This window comes from Andrena cerasifolii, chromosome 8, assembly GCF_050908995.1.
Source record: "Andrena cerasifolii isolate SP2316 chromosome 8, iyAndCera1_principal, whole genome shotgun sequence".
NCBI classification, from domain to species: Eukaryota; Metazoa; Arthropoda; class Insecta; order Hymenoptera; family Andrenidae; genus Andrena; species Andrena cerasifolii.
Genome location: NC_135125.1, coordinates 12,933,717 through 12,954,793, shown reverse-complemented (window position 1 = coordinate 12,954,793; position 21,077 = coordinate 12,933,717). Strand labels below are relative to the sequence as shown.

Here is a 21,077-nt window from a genome sequence, read left to right as displayed (position 1 = left end):
AACAAATTCATACAAAATCGCGATTATTCCGTAGGAAGTCCTCATCACCGTTTCCCCGATTTCTCTGTAATACAATTTCCGCCCGGCCTATTTCTCTCTGTTCCCTTCGACCCCAATAACTCTACCCCTTTATCCCCCGAATCTGTATACGCGCAAACATACGGGCAACGCTCGCTCTTAATGTCCATCGCGTGTGCCTCGTAAATCTCTGCCGCGGAATTGGAGCGATTTGTTGCGAAACGTGGGGTCCGAATTAATCGTTCAGACGGATCGAAGACGGTCCTAATTACCGTGGAATTCCTTCGCGTGGGTCGCAGCATTTTCCGCGGGATAACTCTGCTCCCTGGCCGGGGTTAGATAAGAGGGTTTGCAATTAAGAATCCGCGGGGCGGAAGCTCGGTCGCGGCAAATTAACAGGGCCGAGGTGAGACTCGTTAATTAATTATGCATACCTTCTTTTCCCTTTTCGATTCTCTCCGCTCGTAATCAACCTCGTCCTCCCCCTCGTTCGGGCAGAGCGGCGTGCGGTGGGTAATTGGAAATCAATACCTGTATCCAGCCCTCGAAACATTCTTGCCTTGACGAAAAAGCGATCGTGACCCCTCCTTAGCCCCAAAGAAGCCCCGCTCGAGGAGCTGAATCTCTCTTCTTACGGACCACCTCTCATTATCTCCTCTTGCCGCTATCCCTCCTTCGCACCCTCCGCTGTCTGCGATTTCCCTCCACCGTCGCCGAAAAACGCGTGGGATTTTCAGAGAAAACTAATTATGAGGTTAATTGTTCGTTTGCTTCTTTCTTACGTCGCGTCGGCGAGCACGCGACGGGAATTTCGCTTCCGTGGAGATTTCTTAGATTCCTTTGGTCATGGGAATAGTAAGGAAGTCGTGCTACCTGTTCCGAGACGAATAAAGCTTTCACGGTTCAATATACCAGTCTCGGGGCCAGCTCTTTTTCCATTTCGAAAGTTACAGTCGATTTTTACGCGACTCGATTTCCTGGATCGGGCAATGACGTTCGTTTATCGCTCGTTCTCCGTCGACGAAAAGTTTCGATCGGGCAACGGAAGCTCGTTCGTCCCTCCAGTTGCCTTCGTTTTACGATTTCCCAGTTTTTACTGGATCTCGAAGGGAATTTTCAGCGTAAAAAAATTAATATGGATAAGTTCCACGGATTTTTAAAAAGCTGCCCCTTTTACGACCCATTATTTCTTTTCTTGGCTGTTATATGATCGAGCTTTCTTTCCATGCAAGTTGATCGTCCCTCTTTTATCGGTGCAGTTTTCAGAGCTTACCGCGCGCAAGCACTTTTCGAAATAAAATCGAGGGAAGCTGCCGAAATCTCGTTTCACGTTCGTACACCCTTGTTTCCATTCCCAATTCACCTGCCTCTACTTTGGAGTCAATCTTCTACTTTAAACTTTTCAGCTTTCATGCGAGTTCTTTTATAGCGGCTCGGTGGCTCGGAGATGTGGCATTAAGAAGGTACGGGCGACGGTCGTCGCGACGAGTCGAGGTGAAATTCGACGTCGTTCGAATGCACGCCGCGTCGCAGCGTCCTCGATCGAAAGTCGATCCGCCACGCTGTCAGCCGCGATTCTCTCGGCTAATAGAATGAAAATCATGGCTGGAAGAGTGTCGTCACGTCGTCGCGAATCTCTGCCACCTAATGACGCTAAATTGTACGGCAATGTACGTGGTGGAATTACGCATTATCGCCGATACAGGCTGCTCGACACGTTAATCCGGACGCGAAATGCTGGCCTAGCAAGCGTTTAACGTACCCGTTAATTTCAATTACCCATTAGTGGGTCAGAGACCTAATGCCAGGTTTAGTTTGTAGTTTATAGTTCATTTTTATTTTTTCTCTATTTTTTGTATTCTAATATTATCCTCTAACAATTACCACTTATACAGAAGGCAAGAGCCTAGCAAGGATAAGAATAGCATCTTTAGCTGGGCCTCGCCTTTTCACCACCCTGTGTACTAAAATTGGTGGAATATAGAAATAAATTTTAAGGCCCAAGTGCCATTTTATACGAACCTACGCAGAAATTCACAGCAACCTCTGTCTCAAATACACTCCACCGAGGTGCAAGTGCACTCGCATGCATCGCGAGACGTGGGTGTGCATCGCGACGGCACGCGTGCACCCGATCATCGTATGCGTGCGTTTCCTCGTTACTCCGTTAATACGGCCACGGTTCTTCGATATTGTCCCTCATCGAATTATGCATATAAGCTTGAAACTTACCTACCAACCCTGGCCAAGCCCACTGCCGCTTTAAATCGATGCATTCGAAGCAGCCCCATTCTCCTTGTTTCGCTATGCATTGAATTCGACGGAGTGTTAAGAGGAACTGTCTGCTGCATATTCCCCCCCCTAGCGGATGCACCGCGCTCCGAATTACTTCCCGAATCGCACAGCACAAGATTCTGATAAACAACTTTATTCCGGCCCTCGGGTCCTTTGAATCTTGGAAACGTTTTTGTCGGGAGCAAAGTTTGGCGACTTAATAAGGGAGCGTGTTCAGGGCGAGGGTACGGAGCGAAGTTTCGGCTTCGTGACGAGATTCAGCGGTCGCGAGTTAGGTGGCTTTGTAATTAAAGTTATTAAAGGCTCCGCTCGACTCGTTGGTGGTCGGGGTGTGTCGCGGCGAACGACGGCGAATATCTGGGAGAGGTAACGAGAAACATCGGCTTGAAACGTCCCCTGTCGGTGGCCAATTGAATTATCCATCAGGGCAGAGCTGTCTGGAAGAAGTACACGTTCTTCTCCGGTCGCAGGGACGTTGGAAGAGAAGATGCGACGAACCTCCCGTCGGATGGAGAGGGTGGATTAATAATCGGCGTTGGTGCGCGCCATTCTACACGTACGCGTACAACCGCGAGGCCTGTAATTACGTTTAAAAGCGTGCTTTGTCTGATTAAATTCGCGCTGGCACGGACGTGCTTCACGCACGGCAACCGGGCAATTAATTACATGCGCCGAAAAGCAAGTTATTCGTCTAGCAAAATTCGGTCGCGAAATTATTGGAACGTCGACAGTGCTGTTGCAAACCGCGCGCTCCGCAAACAGAATGTCCTCTTCCATTTCAGTTGGCGTAACAGGGTCATTTCAAAATCCTCGACAAAGAAGTGCCCGCGGTCTCGAATTTCATTCTACATACTTTCATAGGGTAGACACGACCGTGAAGTGACAAGAATTTCCTTTCCTATTACCAAAGAACAAGCGTGTGATTTGTTTCCTCAGCTTATTGGCTTCTCTTCTTTACCTCTCTCCCTTCCTATCGACTTTCTCCTTGCACCGTCATTCGAATATCGAGGAGCCAAACAATTGCATTCGCTTGCTACGAGAACCGGGACTCCTATTTTGCCAAGTCGACGGGCTGTATTGCTTCTTTTTTTACATAAGTAGCAAGAGAGTCCGTGGAATATTCCGCGGGGTGGAAATTCTACGCCACTCTTTATTATGAGCAAAGAAAATATCAAAGGGCAAAAGTATTCCTCGGATAGCGTTTCTTTCGACACGAGGAAAACTTCGTGGTTGTTGATTTGCATTCGGGTACAAACATATCGATCACTTTGTCTTCAACTCCTTTCTTCGGCTTTGTTAAGGCGAAAGAAGGGTATGGATGGGGAGATTTCGAAATGGAAGCATGAAAGCGGGGCGCTATGATTCGATGAAATATCAGTGGCTCTGTGTAGAGAACTTCCCTCGTTTACGCTAAGTTCTGCGCCCTATTCCCACCGATCCAATTTCGTAGCACACGATTCTAATCAGGCAACTCTGACGAAGATCAGATGCTCCCATCGCGAAGATCTGGCTGTTATCGTGTTAAGACCGTGTTTTGGAGACAGTGTACACTGGGTCGTGGAACTTTCTCCCTTTTGGGTCCTCGGTCTTTGACGTTTCTGCCTGAAAATTAGACACAAATGTCACCTGATTGGTAACACTTGGAATTGGAGAGGCGATTCGTGGTTGAAGTGGGGGCAGAAAAAAATGACAAAGCAGCTGGGACAAACTTTGTAATTGTATACCACATCTCGGTTAAAAGTAATGTACACATGGAAGTAGGATTTGTCTCATACAGGGAACATCGAGATATATTTACAATCGTTAAGTCGCAACTGGAGATTCGCACTGTTCGTGTTTTTCTTCGTCTTAAGACGCCTCGTTTGACGTTGGTTCTGTTGCTCTCGCCGATACGATCAGACATCCTAAGCGCTGTACAAGGTGTAATTAAAACGACTCTTCCCATTCAAACGCGCGGCGCACACGTGTATACTTGCTACATTTAATCCGACAGAATCGATCGACCTAAGGTTCTTAGAATAATGCGTCTTAATTTAAACCCGTGGCTCGGTCATCTTATAAATATGCAATTCCCTCAGAAAGATCAGTCGACGATCTGAAGAAACACGACGGGGAACAATGGTTACGTGTTACTTAATATACTTTTCATCAATAGCCACGTCTATAATAAGTGTCGCAAGTTCAAACATATCCCAGTCACGCGACTTAAACAGAGAAGTCACACGTCCTCTCACATAACTTTACACATTTGCGACAATCGATGTACGTTACCTTGAAACTGCGAGGAACGCCGACGCGAACAGTGCCGTTGCAGCAGAGAAAGAACTTTGCCGGGAGTGATTAATTTACTTCACGTAACGCTTGGGTAGCCCGCCCCACGGGACGAAATCTTCCCGCGCGGGATCCCGGGCAACGAGATTCGAGATCCCCAGTCGTTTAAACATCTGCATCCCTGGCTCGCCGCGAAGCATACGAGTGTGAGCTCGAGCTGTCGGGAACGGGGCCCCCGGAATTTCGGGAATCCTTAGTGCAGTTGAGCCGGTGCATTCGCATTCCTTCAAGAGAATTCCGAGGGTTGGACGCGGCCTGAAACGTGGCCAGAATTTCGAGGGTCTCGTAAACAGGAAAATTCCAACGTCGGTGGCTCTTGTCTACGCCATCGGCGATTCAGATTCGCCGTGCGTTCGGCAACGAATTAATTATGCCCCAATAAGCAAACCCGGCTAATCATCCCGTTGCCAAATACGACGCGGCCGAGCCTGGAGCCGTTCGCATGGAACTCTGACGGTTGCGTTTCATCGGTTCGTGCAACTCCACCTCTTTCCGATATTAATACCCTGTCGCTCGGCCCGCGATCGTGGAAAATGTCAATGTAACGTCCCCTCGGCAGAATTTTGCAATTCCCTTCTCTGCTCTTGCCACTCCTTTGAGGAGTAGACGGGCACTCGGTTAAAGAGATTCTAGGCGTGGGTCGTTCAAAGTAGCTGCAAAAAACCTGGGATATTGCAATCGGGCGATCTATACCGTAGCCGTTCGCCGTGTAATATTTATTCAGGAACGCGTCTTGCGCTTTTAAAGTCGCCGGCGTGTCCACCGCGAAATTATTCCTTTGACCATCTTCCAGCGGTGCAGTCTACTAAATCCTTCGATGCGCGGCGTGTTTTCGCCGCTGTCGAATAGATGCTATCCGCTCGCGAGGGGTACTTTGTCATACAAAGTAGGTGTGGTTTACTCTCTGACCTATAAAAATCGCGGAAAGAGGAAATGGGGATGGTGTGCTCGCCGGCGCTGCAGGCGTCACGTTTGCGCGCATAAATCTGGGATTCTTACGTAAAGACCGTCAGCCAGCATTTGGGAATTCAGGTGAAACTACCAGCGGGCAATGGAAAAAAATTTACATCTGCATCGCGGCAAGTAGGGTAGGGGGCTGGGAACGGGGTCCGATGAAAGTGCAGACGCGAGGAAGCGTGCAAGTGGGAGCAAATAATGTTCGCTAGTTCACCGGCAACCCGACCTGGGGGATAAATAATTTCGAACGCAGAAACTTTCGCGACTCTGTGCAGGGGTAGCGTCTTATCTCTCGCTCGGGGAGCGCTGCGAGTTGTTTTGCCTGATTGTTTACGAGCATTTTATGCGTTCAGTTAGGGGAGCACTCAGTTTAGCTAAATTTACGGTCCAGTCGTATTCATCAAAACGGAATGGTCGCTGGAAATTGTGTACGGGAAAGGGTAGCCAGTGGTATTATCGATAATAATTCTACTCAGTGGTATTGACGTGGCTGGTCGCGTGCTGTTGCAATTTCGTCTGCGAAACGGTCCGTCTTTCAAGCTTTAGAAGTCTTCAGCTGAATTGGAAATTCGATGTCCGATTGATATCGATTAGATTCCAGATTACTTTCCCCTTTGTACTCTTCTTTAACATCGTGGTACATATACCTGTACACTGACCAGCGGAAAATCACTGATTCCTCCAATCTTTCTCCATCGTCCCGAGCAGTCCAAGGATCAGCTTGTCACCAGGCTGACACTTTTTCCTCATCCACCAGGCTGTCGCAGAGTCCTTTTTCTTTGGCGAGGCTTGTCCGAGCGGACGCGACCTTGGTCGAGATTTCATTAGGATCGGTGCTTGACGAACGTCCATCGAAAATCGATTTAAGCTTTCGTTGGTGTCCGGCGGTTCATTAAAAGTGTCGTGGACGGATTGATAGTCCCGCGTGGCCTCTGCTCGTCCAAGTTCCATTCAACGGGGCGAACGAAATGAATGCGACGTCGTGCTGGAAGGAGTCCATTATTTACAGGTCGTTACTTCCGCCAGCGAGGCGCTGGTCGCTGCGCTATGACAGGGGCTGCACCGAAATTTCTTCTCCTTCGATTTAACCGAGAAAATGGGCTCCCGACGGGGGGGAAGTAAACGAAGCGGGGACACGGCACCCCGGGGATAAACGAGGAGGGAATTAAACGGGGGAGGGGCTCGCTAATAGCGGGCGCAAGCAATGGGAAATAATTGGGTGTGTAGCTGATGCATGCCGGGATGGGATTAAACGGAAGACGCCCGCGATCTGGAAGCTGGGTGGCAAGCAGCTGCGCGATATCACTGCAGAATGATTTAGTAACGCGTTACACCGTCCAGGGCAGCAATGAGTTTACCAGATTAACGTCGCTGTCGATCGCTGAATACCCGATGAGCCTGGTCATTTAGTAATTACCGCGCTCCCGCCGATGTTGTCGCCGCGTAACTCGTGATTAAACAATACCCGTTCGATTTCGTTGCAGCCGGCTAGCCCGTTGATTTTCCATCGAATCGCTAACGGAAACATAAATTTCATCGGCTGCTCCCCCCTCCGCTCTTTCCATCCCTCGATTATTTCGAGTTGATTGGCAGTGGAGTTGATACGAATCCCCCTACAGCGGTAAAGATAAATCCTGAACGAAACGGGACGGAGCTATATCGTCTTTCCGGCTGCATTGTGCGCACGCGAAACTCGAATTTCAATTTCCTGTAATTTTGCTCACGGCTCGCGTGCCTACGCGGCGAACAAAGCTACTTTCAATCTGCTTGGCTGATCGATCAGCGGCGCATTATTACGGAGTATTACGGCGCTGTCGTATTAAAGCCGCGGGTGGTTGCCGGGGCGGCTAATGGACGCGCAAAACTTCGGAGACAGCAAGAATTAACGGGATCGGCGAATGGAGTCAGATCCGAATGCAATTCGCATTAATTGGGTTGCGAGGCACCGGAATGTGATCCAAGCAGCTGACGACAAATCAAAACACGCCTGTCCTATAGGATCCTTAAATTTCTCAGCGATCGAGGTACTTTCCACTAAAGTCGATCGTCGCGTTTTGCGCCTGTGCGTTTTCAGAGAGAGAGAAGCTGTGGAATTCGTTTCGGAGCGTGTAGTAATCGGTAGGAATCGCCCGTTTGCTGTAGGACGCGGATTTCTAGGGTAGAGCTGCTCGCTCCCGTCGCGTGGCGGGAAATATGCTCGATTTGGGTAACTCCCCACAGAACGGAATAACAAGTGACGAATAAAGGCGTATGGTAATCAAAAGAGGCAAACCTGATTATTCGTCAATCAGCATATGCATGACACGAATCTCGTTTGCTCGGTAATCGAGAACAATGGCGCTGCTCCTCCCGTCTGAAAAGGGACGGGTGCCCTTCCCTGGATTAGCTCAATGAATCCTCACGCGTAGTGTCATTCGATCGACGATTCAGCTATTGACTAACCATTTCTTTCGCAAATATTTCCTCGGGCTCCCAGCGGTTGGAGAGAAGTTAGCTTCTCTGAATCCGACCACTCTGCTTCCATCCTTCATTCCCGGAGCTTCTCCACAGCGTTTCCACGCGTCTCGTAATTGCCATAGAAGGTATTAGCTCCCGCGCTCGTCACCGAAGCTCAGGTTTGCGTTCCGTGATCTAGCCACGGGGATTCAGAAGCCCTCGAGTCAGGTCGACTTCGATTCTAACCCCACCTCAGCTGTTTGCCAAGCCGGCAGGTGCGTTTGCGATATCCGTCGCTGTGTAAACGCGCGCCGGGCTCTTCGCCTTGTTCAGTGGCTTAAAAGGAGGATAGTATTCCCACCTGTGTGTTCGAAAAGGTCGCTCGTGTCTTACCAGTTTGCTCAGCACTTAACAACCAGAGTCACACTGCGTGGCTACGTTCTATGGCCACGACACGATGTCCTTTTGCTCTCGCAGCTTCAACCCTTTGTTCCCGGGACGCGCAAGTAATTCTGTGTGCCGTTACCACCGTTTGTTCTGGGGAACTGGGAACAGGTAGACTCCTGTACCTTCAAGTTCGCGCGCAAATCTTGCAGGCTGGCCACAGGCGACACTCGAGTCTCTGACGATCGATATCTCGCGAATTTTGGCCAAGCATTGAAATTTCTTCGGGACATCTGATGTAGTGGAGTCGCTGGGAGATGAATTGGCAATGAAACAAAACACGAGAGGACTTGTTCAGGTTTTCAAGGATATCAGAGAATCGTCTGATAGAGAAGGAACGGTTCCGTTGGTATCCGATTCCGCCTTTTGTCGTCCTCTTCCATCGACGTCGCCTCTTTGAAAACTTACGCACGCCGCCAGCCGGGGTAGTGAATAGTGCCGAGGAGAAAGGGAGCATGTACGGTTCACTTTCGCGATTATTATCACGTAACACCCGTGCCGCGGGGACGCCTGATAAGCCAGCGACATTCGTTGAATAACGAACGCGGGATCTACGCGACGATGGTTAGAAACTCGAGGTGAAACGGGCCTCCGTTCAGAGAAGTGCGCCCTGACGCCGTCGAGGTACGTTCGGCGACACCGAATTTCCGTAAACTTATTACCCGGCTGAATGAAATTACTTGGCAATCTCTCTGGAGACGGCTTCGTTCTCCGGCGACCTTAACTGCAGCCTGGACAAAGGTTAAAGCCGCTTTCAGCGGGGAGGCAACGGCGAATAACGCGAGATTGTTCCGTGTAGTGTTTAGACGCCCACAGTTAAGCTTAACAACGTTTATTATCGAGAGTCCTGACTCGGGAGCTTCGGGTAGCGAAATCATCCCCCATTAAGCAGATCTCACTTTAAAGAAACGTAGCGCCATTGTCTCCCCACAGGTTTTCCAGCTATCCTCGGCGAAGGAAGGAGAAACGACGCTCTGGACCGTGTATGCAGCTGAGCCGAATGCAAATTAATCGTCGGTGAAGCGTAGTGCACCGCTGTTTGTTGTTTTCCTATTGGTCGTTCGCCGACTTCTGCAAACTAGGCCTCGCTATGTGCCTCATCAGCGAACAGTTGCACGAGCGATGAGAAAATAGCGAACAAAACAGGAATGTGCTTTCTTTTTCTCCCTCAACCCTCGCCACTATCTTCCTTCTCCATTCCGACGAAGATTCTTCCATCGAGCCGTGCTTGTTCCCCGATTTTCTCGCGGACCTGCAAATCTTCAAGAGTCGTATCGTTCGCAGCTCGATCGTCGTCGCTGGTGAATCGATCACGCTCGTGACCTTCTCGTCGCCAAAGGAAATAAAAGTGAACCGGTAGTATCTGTCGTAAACGAAGGGAAGGAACGATTCCGTTCCCTTTCGATAATCGATCGTTCGAGTGGATGCAGGTCCCCTTGACCTTAGATTTTATGCACCGCCACGGTTTTATCCTCGCCTGTAATATCGCGGCGAGCGGATAATGTCGGTGGAAAATGGGATCCCCGTACGGGGAAAGCTCCCATGCCACTCAAACGGCACCGAGAGCCGCGAAAAATTACCAGCCCCGCTCGCCCACGGTGGTAAATCCGTATTTTGCAGGCTGTTAATCCCGCTTAGCGCTTCCCGAATCCGCTTTGGCGACTTTCATATTAAGCGCGCTCGCGCTTCCGTCCAGGAGAGTTATGATCCGACTTTATATCGGCAGGAATATATTTAATCGCGCAACGACGCGTCGCGGGAGATTGAATTTTACGAGGTCGGGACTTGAAAATCGCGTGGAAATATCCGGAAAAATCGAGCACGCACTAATGCTCCATCTAAGTAGTCTTCGCTGTCTTACATTAATTTCTTAATCCAGAGTTCGCGTTGTTTAAATCCTATCTGGCGGCTGGAGAAGGCTCAGCGGATGTTCTTGTGATTTATAGGTGCTGTACAAAGGTGGGGTTATCTGTGGATAGAATTTGTCACGATTACGATTCGATTCCCCTTTCCATCTCCCAGCTACGCGGAGTTATCTCGCGCCATTATTCGTTTTTCCAATCTCGGCAACGTCTTATGTGTCAGGCTTGTTGAGCAAGTCTGCCATTCGTCGTTGCCACGAAATTTCGCCGTTAAAAGTGACCGCTATCGTAACGTCGCGCTTCCATTGTTTATTCCGAAGACGTTAAACCTGCCGCGTACAACTCGTGGACTTTAATTATCGGCGCAGTGGGCAAAGGTCGCCAGCTCCCACGCGTGTCGCGGTCGCTTCCGCGATTCTGTAATTGCAATTCATAAGCGAGCAAAGTTTAAACGTATTGTAATGCGTGCGTAATCCAGGCTTAAAATAGAAAGATTGCGTGGAGGAAAAGGAGCGAGCGGAATGGTCCGCCAGCGCGGGAAATTAGCGTAACTAACGTAAGTCAGCTTCCCTGTCCTCCTCCTTGGTTGCCTGAAATTTAGAAGGTGCGAGTTAGTCTCCGCGACGGCTGGATTAAGGGAAAGAATACCTGCTGGCTGTTCTTCCCTATATCGAGCACAGGGCTTTCTTTTAATCTCGAATACGATCCGAGTCGGAATTGCGCCGCTTCTCGTCTCGCTTTCAGGCGTATAAAAGCGCTGGCGATTAAACGCCCCGCCCCCGTAGTCCTCCGTCGCGTAACGCCGCGTAACGCCGGGGACATTAAAATTTAAATGTGATTGCAGTTTCATTTAACGAAATTAAATACGAATCCCGCGACAGCCGCCGCTTAACGACCGTGACAACGCGAGGACCAAGCTTGCGCCTCCTTTCCTGCGTCACTTTAACTCGAAACGCGATGTCGTCGGCATCGGCGAACATCAGCGAGCCCATCTTCCACGCTGCGTTCCCTGCTAAGAGGTCCGGCCTGATGCAATTACGCGTGCCGATCGGATACCTTCGACACATTGGCGACCGGGTCGATGGACACTCGATAAACGCGTGCACGTTCCACAGGATACCTGAAAACTCTCGAGTAGGAAGGTTGCGGAATCTGTCAAGCTGGCGACGCCAGAGACGCGGGTCCAGGGTAACAGCCAGGAAATATTCCATAAAGAAGCCGACGGCGCCGCGCAGCAGTCGAAAACTCCAAATATGTACTCGCTCGTCGCCTTGAATAAACATCTTGCAAATGGGGTTGGTAAACGCGACGCCCCTGTCGACACGCTTCCGTGCAAACATTTGGAGCGTTCGAGTCTCTGGGAAGGATGAAATTCGTTGGCGAGCCATCTTGTTCTATCCCCTCGATCCCGCGGCACCGTAACGCAATTACGCGAGGGAAATTAAGTCCGATACGCGAGGGAGGGACAGGAAGTACATTCGGCCGGGATGGTAGCGAGATAAAGCGTCCTATTTCCGTGGCCAGTGGACGAGAAGTTACGTGGAAGGTGTCGCGGAGTCAATACCGTCGGACCTCGATGAAAAATTGTGTAACGCCTCGTCAACTCTCTTTAGAGCGATATTAGAAGCATTATTGTGCTGATGTATAGGTATGTACAGCTATACTGCGGCCGAGCGTGGACGTTATGAGCACCGAGGGTGATATTGCCGCTGGTCCGCGCAAAAGGAGACCCACCGAAGTGGCCGCGATGGATAAACAACGTTAAAGAAATAAGAAACCACGACGACGTTCGACGCGATGCTTCTCATCGCGGTGAATGCGAATTCTCGGAAGCGTATCGTCGCTCCATAGGGAAGCCTCCCTTTACGCTCTACGACCCTGGCGAACGTTATCGGCAATCGTTTCCGATGGTTACTTCGGTCGCTCGGAGATCGTTAACTTTGGCCAAATTTTCGGTGACGTTGGCCGAAGCGCGCCGCGCCGTCATTGTTCGTGCAGTAAACGCGACACCGTTTTCGCAGAGGCTCGCAGTTGCAAAGGGGGAACCGGGTAATAGAATAACGAGGAAAATTGAGCGAAACGAAGCTGTGAAACGCAGAGTTGTATAGGGTGAAATAAGTTTTCCAATGTGACGAAATTTTTCCTGTTCGTTTGATTGCTCGATTCACACCCCTCGCGCCTTTCGGGCGCGTGGTGTAAATTGCCGGTGCGCAATTAACGGTAATTCCTTAGGTGTACGTTTCCTGTCCCATTCCCACGACGCTTGTTCCCTTTTCTGCAGGTACTTTCGAAGGATTAAGGTACCGTGCAGCTTCTGCGTAGGGAACCTGGGGTGAAACGAGGGGCTGAGGAATTCGTAATTCCCTCTGGGGCGCATTTTAAGAAAATCGAGCTAACGACGAAACCCTGTAAGCTCTTTGCGGAGAATCTTATTTTGAACGACGGTTCATGAATGTTACAGGTGCCCAGGTGCCTCGCTCCAATAAGCACGGCTGTTTCTACGTAGATCCTGTGCTCTCAAGTGGTGTTTGCGTGTTCCTTGAACTCTGGCGTATCTGGCTGCCGTTGTTGATGATCGATCAGGACTAAACTCGCGGTGGAAGTGGGTAAGACGAAGATTATCTTTCCCACGATATTGCATCCCCTTCAGGGAGGATTAACGTTCGCCTGGAGCATTCGGTGCTCGCTAGCGGTTCGACTGTCTCCTTGCGATCGATTTGAGCGCTTTCGACGCTGCTGCTTTAGTTACGAAACATGGCCTCGGTTCCCCGTCGAAAGTTTTTTCCATCCTTGCAGTCGGTTAACTGACTTTGGAACCGATGGAAAATGCAGAGTTTCCCTGGGAACTCGCGAAAGCCTCGAACTCGTTCCTCGAAAGCTTCCGATATTTAACTTGCACTCTCCCGCTCCACAAAATCCAGGATATCTAATTTTTTTCGATTACGCGTGCTCGAGTGCACGGTTATCGGCGCCGCTAGCACCGCGCGGGCTTAAATTGTCAAATAAGGTCGCCGGAGATAGCGTTGCCAATGGTTTCTGAAAAAGGATTACTTCCAATCGCTCGAGCGATAACAAACAATCGACAATTCTAATCATTTCACAGACAGTTGCAATATCATCCGCCCTGTTCGCGTCGACGACCCAGTTACTCGATGATCGTTTAAACCTTACTTTAAAAAGCAAGATCGCTTATTTTATACAGGATGAGCTACCGCGTCTTTACACTTCGACTAACTTCTTTATTCGTCGGAGCATATACTCCGTTCAGTAGGACATAAATACAAAGTGGAGACAGTTGATCATCTTATATGAGAGATTGTTCGATGCTCCGAGCGCTTAGGTCCAGGAGGACCCCTCTAGGATCTGGAACGAGGTGCCGAGACACAATGACTCACCCTGTATGGCTCGTTGGTTCACGGAGCCGCCTCACTTCCGTTTGTAATTTCAAGGGAGTATTTTTACAACGATGTACATCTATTTTTCGACCGCAGCCGCGCAGGAATTACGAACGAGCCACGTAATGGCCGTGCTCGGGAGCGCGCTTGCGGTTCTTTTAAGCGCGTGTGCAGACTGAAATTAGCGATCCGAAACAAACTGCGCCCGCACGTGACACGGCTCGAACCCACGGGCGGAGCTCGTTTTACGAGCGGCCTCGTCCTGCCCCGTGTAAACAGCCTTAAGCTAACTTTCCACGATCGCCGGGGCCGCGATAAAAGAAGGAGCTTTCGGAGCAGAACGACGACGGCTCATCCAGACCGATGGCCCATCCGATATTACTTGCGTCGAATTACTTTTCCGATATGACACGGGCGACGGGGTGGGGCACGACTCGGTGATTCTGTTTTGACAGCTCTTTAGGAGCTCGCTCAACTGCCTGGGAATTGAAGCGTCGATTCTCGCGAGGGTACAGGCTGCCGCGTCGAAACTGTGTACCTCCCTACTCTATTTTCCCCGAGACGGTGCCTCGCACGAAGAAATTTCCTTTCCCGAGCTTCCACCCACCCCCCCCCCTTTTTCTCCCGATAAAATTTCATCGTTTTTCGGAGACACCGAATTGGTCACGAAGCTGGAATTCTCTTTTTAGCAGAGCAATTTGGCGACCTTGTTTTACGAGCATCTTGCATTGAGCTTTCGAATTCACCGGGGACAGCGGAATTTTACGTTATTAGAATATAGAGTTTCTGAAGTTCCGTTGATTGGAAGGCAAACTGTAGGCCATCGAATAAGGATTTCCGGAGCAAGAATCGCTGCGAGGTGTAACAGTAGTCTTTGCCCTTTGTTATTTGAATTTCGCTGTGATATTCTCGCAGTTTACGACTGGCGTCACGCCGGAGTGCAGTTGCGTTTGTTCGCGCAGATTTATACACTTAGATCTTACTTTATTTTACTTTACAATCACTTAGTGGCTACAGAAAATTGGTACAACTGACAATTTCCTCGTTCTCCTTTTATAGTAGGACAATTGACGATCATAACATTGATTCATCGGTCGCTCGACTTCGTTGAATCCTTATCAGCTGGTGATTCGTTCTTTCCAGCGATTACGGTCGCCCCTTTCTTCCATCAAGTCAACCAAGAATCAAGTCTCTTAAGGGTAACGGGTATTTACTTCGTGTTTCCGGATGGTGATGTTAGAATCTCTCTTCGATGCAGTCCGTTGGTTCGTCCTGTGCGTGTATACGAGTCTGTGTACAAGAATACCGATGAGAAAGCGCAGCCGACATTCGAAGTTGCAATTCAGCAGGATGTTTCGAAGATCAGCGCAAGCTGTGAAGCTCGTTCGATACTTGGTCGCGTTGCAAGGAAATAAATGCGAACGAGAATTGACTATTTGCAGTCGCGCGCCGTTGTTGGCTGAAACTTTGCAGTCCGCGACAGGATTTTAGGCACAAGTGTTCCAGGGATGCTTCCACGATAAGCAATGCAATTTCCATAATGTCTAACATTCCAGAAGGAAGCTGTATCCGACTGCAAATAGTCAGGATCACTGTCGATACGAGCGACACGCACGTCAGAAGCTTTTGAAAGAATTCAAGTCATGAAATCCTCGCCACGGTTTCCTTTCCACGCAATGGGCGCTCCATCACGAGCGCGGAGGGAGTTCAGGCGAGCCAAAATAATGGAAGAGGGCATTAAGGAAGTAAGAAAATATAAAATAAGAGAGGAGGCTACTCGAGATGCGAGCCCCAAGGGAGTCTCTCTGTTCTCCTCTTCGAAGCGCGTCGGATCGATTTTTCCCAAGCTTCGAATCGAGCGGGCTCTTCCTTGAAAGCACAGTGCCGAGCATCGATGGCGTCGCACACGTTTCATCCACGATTCTTGCGCTCTCTCCCGTTAGAAAGCACTCCTTACGAAAACAGAAACATGGGACATCAGCTGTTCATCTTTTGGCACGATAAACCACTCGCTCCGGTCCATAGTCAACGCGTCCCGACTTGCCAACGTCGAGACTATCCACGCACATAAGCACGCAAGACTGTTTCGCCCCATTTCACTTTAACCCGAGCAATCACCTATATTCATCCAAGCTGGACGAGAATCGTACGAAAATAAGATTGGTCTCTTCGGCGTGACTCATGGAGCACAATTTTTCCAAGGTTACGCCCTGCTCCTGACACGTGGGAGCCCTGCAAGGACAATCCAGCCTGTCCTTCCCTCGAGAGCATCCCTCTTCGCCATCGTGCATTTGTCAACATTGAAAAGTCATAAATATCCCGGCTGCTGTCGCGTCCAGAGCTAGGCAAGCGGGAGAGCCGCGCACTCGAGCTCTTCTCGACAAAGAATAATGGTGGGACGTGTGTCGGGGTTGTCACGGTTGTCACGGGATCAGAGTGTCTTGCGTTTCGTTCCACGGCTGACTACCAAGCGCTTGTCGTTGTTCTTCGGCTACGTTTCGCGCGACGCGTGTTCAGGTACTGGTCTACCGCGGCGTGAAAGGAACGGGGGTGGTCTTCGAGGGTGGCGTGTACCACAGAGGGATCGATGCGACACGAAATATTCACAGATTGCGTTCGACGGTCGTCGGTGACCTCGACACCGTCGGCAGGTTGAGGGTTAGTAGTAAAAATTCGATGGACAATGACTTCGTTATCGAGTGAGCCTCGAATGGACTCGTAGTTCGCGATGCCTCGAGACACGTGTGACGAATTCCTCGAAGGATAAATACGGTGTCTCGTCCCTGCGAGATAGGTGGTTCTCCCCTCGCCAGGCCTCGATGAATCCAGGGCTCATTGGTCACCGGGGCGAGGAGGAGGGCAGAACTCGCCTCGCGACCCGACGAGATTCACCAGCAAGAGGCCAGCTCTAGACACGTCGTTTTCGTTTCGTTGGATCGTCAAGTCCGCCCCTCGATTTACACCTGCGTCAGCAGAGTCAACTGCGCCCCGTTCTTCATCGACTCCCTCTCCTTCTGCGCCGGATCCCTGGCGTCGTTCCCTATGGTGATGTTGGATCGTGACGTCATGGTCACGGTGGTCGTGGACGTCTTGCTGATCAGCAGGCCCCTCTCGGCGTCCTCGTCCTCCAGCTCGAGCCTGGACTGGCCGGAGGCGGCTAGTCGGTTCGACTGGAGCCTCTCGGCGTTCGCCTTGTTCCTCCGCGGGAAAACGCTGTTCTCGATGTGCAGCGTCGCGTTCACGTCCTTGCCCGCGGCGCAGGTGCACGCCTTCAGGAAGCTCTTCTTGAAGTTGTCGCTGAGGAACGCGTACAGTATAGGGTTCATCGCGCTGTTGCTGTAGCTGAGGAAGCCAGCCAGCAGGAAGCTGGTGATGGTGATCTTGCTCTGGCACTGCTTCGGCGGCGTGTAGATCAGCGCCACCTGGGTGAGCCAATAGGGTAGCCAGCACAGTACGTACACGGTAATTACAGTTAGGACGAGCTTGGTCACCTTCCTGTGGGACCGTTTCTTCTCCTTCGACTTGTTCTTGGGCCCGACAGTTTGGAGCTTCCTGATCACCAGGAAGTAGAAGATCAGAATGAGGGCCAGTGGGATGGCGAAGCCCAGGATGAAGGTGTACAGGGTGAAGGTGGTGTGGCCCCCGCGATCGTTCGGCCAGTAGATGTTGCAGTTGATGCCCTCGATGTCGGACTCCATCGCGTTCGCGTATAAGAATATAGGGATCATGAAGAGCACGCTAGTGGCCCAGGCTGTCAGCGAAACCACCTTGGATATGAACGGAGTGCGTATCTTCGGGGATGAGATCGGGTGGCAGACTGCTATGTAACGGTCCGCGCTCATGATGAACAGGAAGATGCTGCTGGTGAACTGGTTGATGCTGGTGGTGGTCATGTACAGCTTGCACATGATCTTACCGAAGATCCAGCTGCGTAGGCTCATCGTGGTGACCAGGAACGGTATGCCTATCAGGAAGCACTCGTCGGCTATCGCCAGGTTCACGATGTACATGTTGGTCACCGTCTGCATCTTGGAGAAGCGCAGCACCACGTAGATGACCAGGGTGTTGCCGAGCAGGCCGACGATGCAGACCACCGAGTAGAGGATCTGCGTAACCAGCGAGACGATCGGCACATGCGCCTCGCAGTTCTGTATCATCGACTCGTCTTGACTCACTTTCCGAGCGTAATCGATGACGCTGGTTGTGCTCATTATCGTGGTGTTCATCTTGGTCGAGTGGCCGCCCCGCTCGTCACGTACAGGGCAATCTTTCCTTTCACCCGCTGTCGTCAATCTTCTTTCTCCCGTGCACGCGATCAACGCTCGCCGGCCGAGTGCTTAGGAGGCGTTGATCTCCGCGAACGATTCCTGAAATCCGAGGGCAATCACTCAGTGGGAATAACACCTCGAAAAATCGTCCTATCCTCGCGCCACTATCGGTCCTCTTCTTTCCCGAATTTCGCCTGGATTAAGAGCCAGTTAACTGCACGTTCTTCGCGGTCTGCCTGGGAACAGAGGGCTCACGAAGGCTCGCTGCGTCGGAGACGACGATACGGGGGTTGGGGCCGACGTCATTCCGTCAGGCGTCAAACGATCGTGCTTCCGGGAGCGTCGTAATCCAGAGTGCACTAGTCACAGATGTACCGGCTGCGCTGCTCCTCTCCCCGCCGAGCAGGACAAGTCTGGAACAAAAGAAAAGACGGCATTCAAATCGCGGAATCCGAGCATCCGATAAGTCGAAGACGATCGCACTCTTTCAAAGGCAGAGCACCGTGGTAAAGACCGATAGGAGCAGACATTTTACGGGTCAACGAGGGCCATTATGCTCGGCTGTCGCGCAGATTACATCTTCGTATGCGCCTGGCGTCCATTAAACGCTTGCGTCAGCCTAGTTCCTCAGATGTTGCGCATCTTCCTTTGAGGATCCTCGACTAGCTTTTTCGACCAGTTCGCGAGAATCTAAGGAGTCTCTAGATTTATGGGATCTTTGAGGGAGGTCCCTTACCGCATCGTGGATTTCTAATACCTACTTTAATTAATTCAACACGTTCAAGATTAGAAACGCAAGTTAGCTCGCGAGAATCTAAGGAGTCTGTAGATTTATGAGATCTTTGAGGGAGGTGCCTCGTCGCGTTTGATACTGCGTCGTAAATTTCTGATACTTCAATTAATTCAACACGTCCGAGATTTGAAACGCAAGTTAGCTAGCATCCTATAGAAAGATGCCCCACCTCTCATCGTTACTTCACCGTCGAAAGGCGAAACTTTGATTACCCAGAGCCCGGTCATATCGAACGAAGTCGAAGTCTGGCTCCGTCTTGGGGCGACCGCAAGCCCCTTGGAACCTCTTTCGCGACACGGTTCTTCAGAAGATACACTCGAGAATGTGGCGCAACACGGGTACCGCGAACCTTGTTCACAACTCGACGATGTAGCTCGAAAACGAGGCGAGCAGAGAGTCTTGGGGGACGAAACGTCACGGTGATCCGTGTTGACCCGTGAAAGCCGTCTGGCCAAGTCGAAAGCTGCAGCGTTTCGGTAGACCGCAAGCTCCTCGCCGTTACACCGGTCTCACCGAACAAACGGTTGATGCAGTTGGGAAACTCGAGAACTAGACGCCGTAACGGGGGACGTAAAACTCTGCCATAGCTTGTATGGTCAAGGGATGCAGAACGTTTACAGGCCGAAGAAGAGCGCAAACGGCTCCTCGCGGAAGCAATGGGGCTGCGCGTTGTAAACACGTTGCTTTGAACAAGTGCTCCACGTAACTTCGTTGCTTTCCTCGCGGCTGTCGACGGACACTGTTCGGCTAGGCGCGTCAGCCGTTTCGCAGCAGCACGAAAGCAATCGATTTTGTTTCCTGGGGTGAAGAGTCTTTGAGAAAGTTGCAGCAATCGACTTGTGAGCTGTTCCTAACCCGATTCATAAATCGTACGATTCCTTCCGCTTTTTTACTTCCTGAGGAAAAGAGTCTGAAGGAAATGGAATTTCGGTGGAGGGTGCTTGGAAAGTACCGCAACTCTTTGCTGTCCCGAAAGGTCTGAGGTCTGTAAAATATAGTGTTTGATAAGTCGAGTTTCCGTTGCTTGGTATAGTAAGTCATGTGTCACGCTTGTGTTTCCCGTTGCAATCTTGTCGAATGAAGGCGATGGGGACGGCAATTCATTCTCGCGATTGCAGAAATGCGGGAATGCGACGAAGATGCGGGCTCATCGTATCGCCAATGTAATCGTCTTTCGAAATTTCTCTCGCCAGTTAGGAATACCATGTTCTGAGGTTCGTTCGTTTGAGAACTTGTTCGAAGTCAGTATCTAAACGAGCGCAGAGTATAGGACACGCGCTTCGGAAGTGCAATCAGTGAACTTTGGCCTCCCTTTCGGGGAGCAGTGACGTTAGAATTTTGGAAAATTTCGGTTCATTACTTGCGACCTTATCGCCCCGAGCAGCGAGCGTTATTACAGCAAAAGCTCACGAAGTCAAAACAAAAAATAGAATTCCTGCGAGTCTCGTTGTTTAACTCGCGTAGGTGCTCGCAGTTTCATTAGACGCGAGTTATTATCGGTATCCAATGCGAATCATCCACGCCATCTCGCATCGTTGGGTTTAAAAATCATTGGGCTGTCTATAGTAGGAAATACTGGGGGAAATGGTAATAGGTACTTGTAATACGAGTAATTGAAACTGCAAAGAGATGAAATCGATCGCTCGCCCCGCCAGATTACCTTCTAAACTCGGTTACCTAATTAAATTATTGCATTCGCCGGGGGATTTATTGTTTCGCGGCGTTAATGTCCGCAAGCACGGCTCGTTAGCTTCTCTTCTGATCAACGGACGGGAAAACAACGATGCGATGGATGCTGGTCGCGTGAGAAAACTCGCGAAGCGCCGCTTCGTAGAATAATGAGCTTCGATCGACCGCCATTATCAACGCGTCCCTGTCTAACCAAGTAATTAGCAACGAAGCGATTGCCTTTAAGTTTCAAACAGTTCTTCCTCTCTGGAATTATTTTAACGGCCATTCCTCTCCTCATATGTATTTCCCAAATTTCTCTTTCACAGACGTGTTTCGCAAAAAGCTTCATCGAGAATCATCACGTTTGCACGGAAAGAACTATCGAGCGAAATTTCGTCGCGGACCCTTATGCATCTCCTGGTTGAACCATGTACCTAAGGCTCAGCTAAGATATCCGCAGGATATTATCAGTAGATCTTTCTATAAACTCGTGAGCTACTTCCACGGTCGGCGTTTGGCAGAAATCCAGGTTGCTCGATAGCAACACGTGGAATTTCCATATCCGGAGTCAAGCTTGAGGTGAATCCCGCTAACAGTGAATCTCCGT

At 50.4% G+C, this 21,077-nt stretch overlaps 1 protein-coding gene across 1 annotated transcript in view; it reads right to left on the bottom strand.

Annotated features, from left to right (window-relative positions):
• Positions 1 to 4,017: 4,017 nt before the first annotated feature.
• LOC143371986 (somatostatin receptor type 2) overlaps positions 4,018 to 21,077 on the bottom strand; it is a 61,681-nt gene continuing 44,621 nt past the window's right edge. Inside the window, exon 2 of the mRNA XM_076817738.1 lies at positions 4,018 to 18,419. Within this exon, the coding sequence (XP_076673853.1) occupies positions 16,696 to 17,964 (1,269 nt within the window). The 5' untranslated portion in view covers positions 17,965 to 18,419 and the 3' untranslated portion in view covers positions 4,018 to 16,695. The remainder of the gene's footprint in view (positions 18,420 to 21,077) is intronic.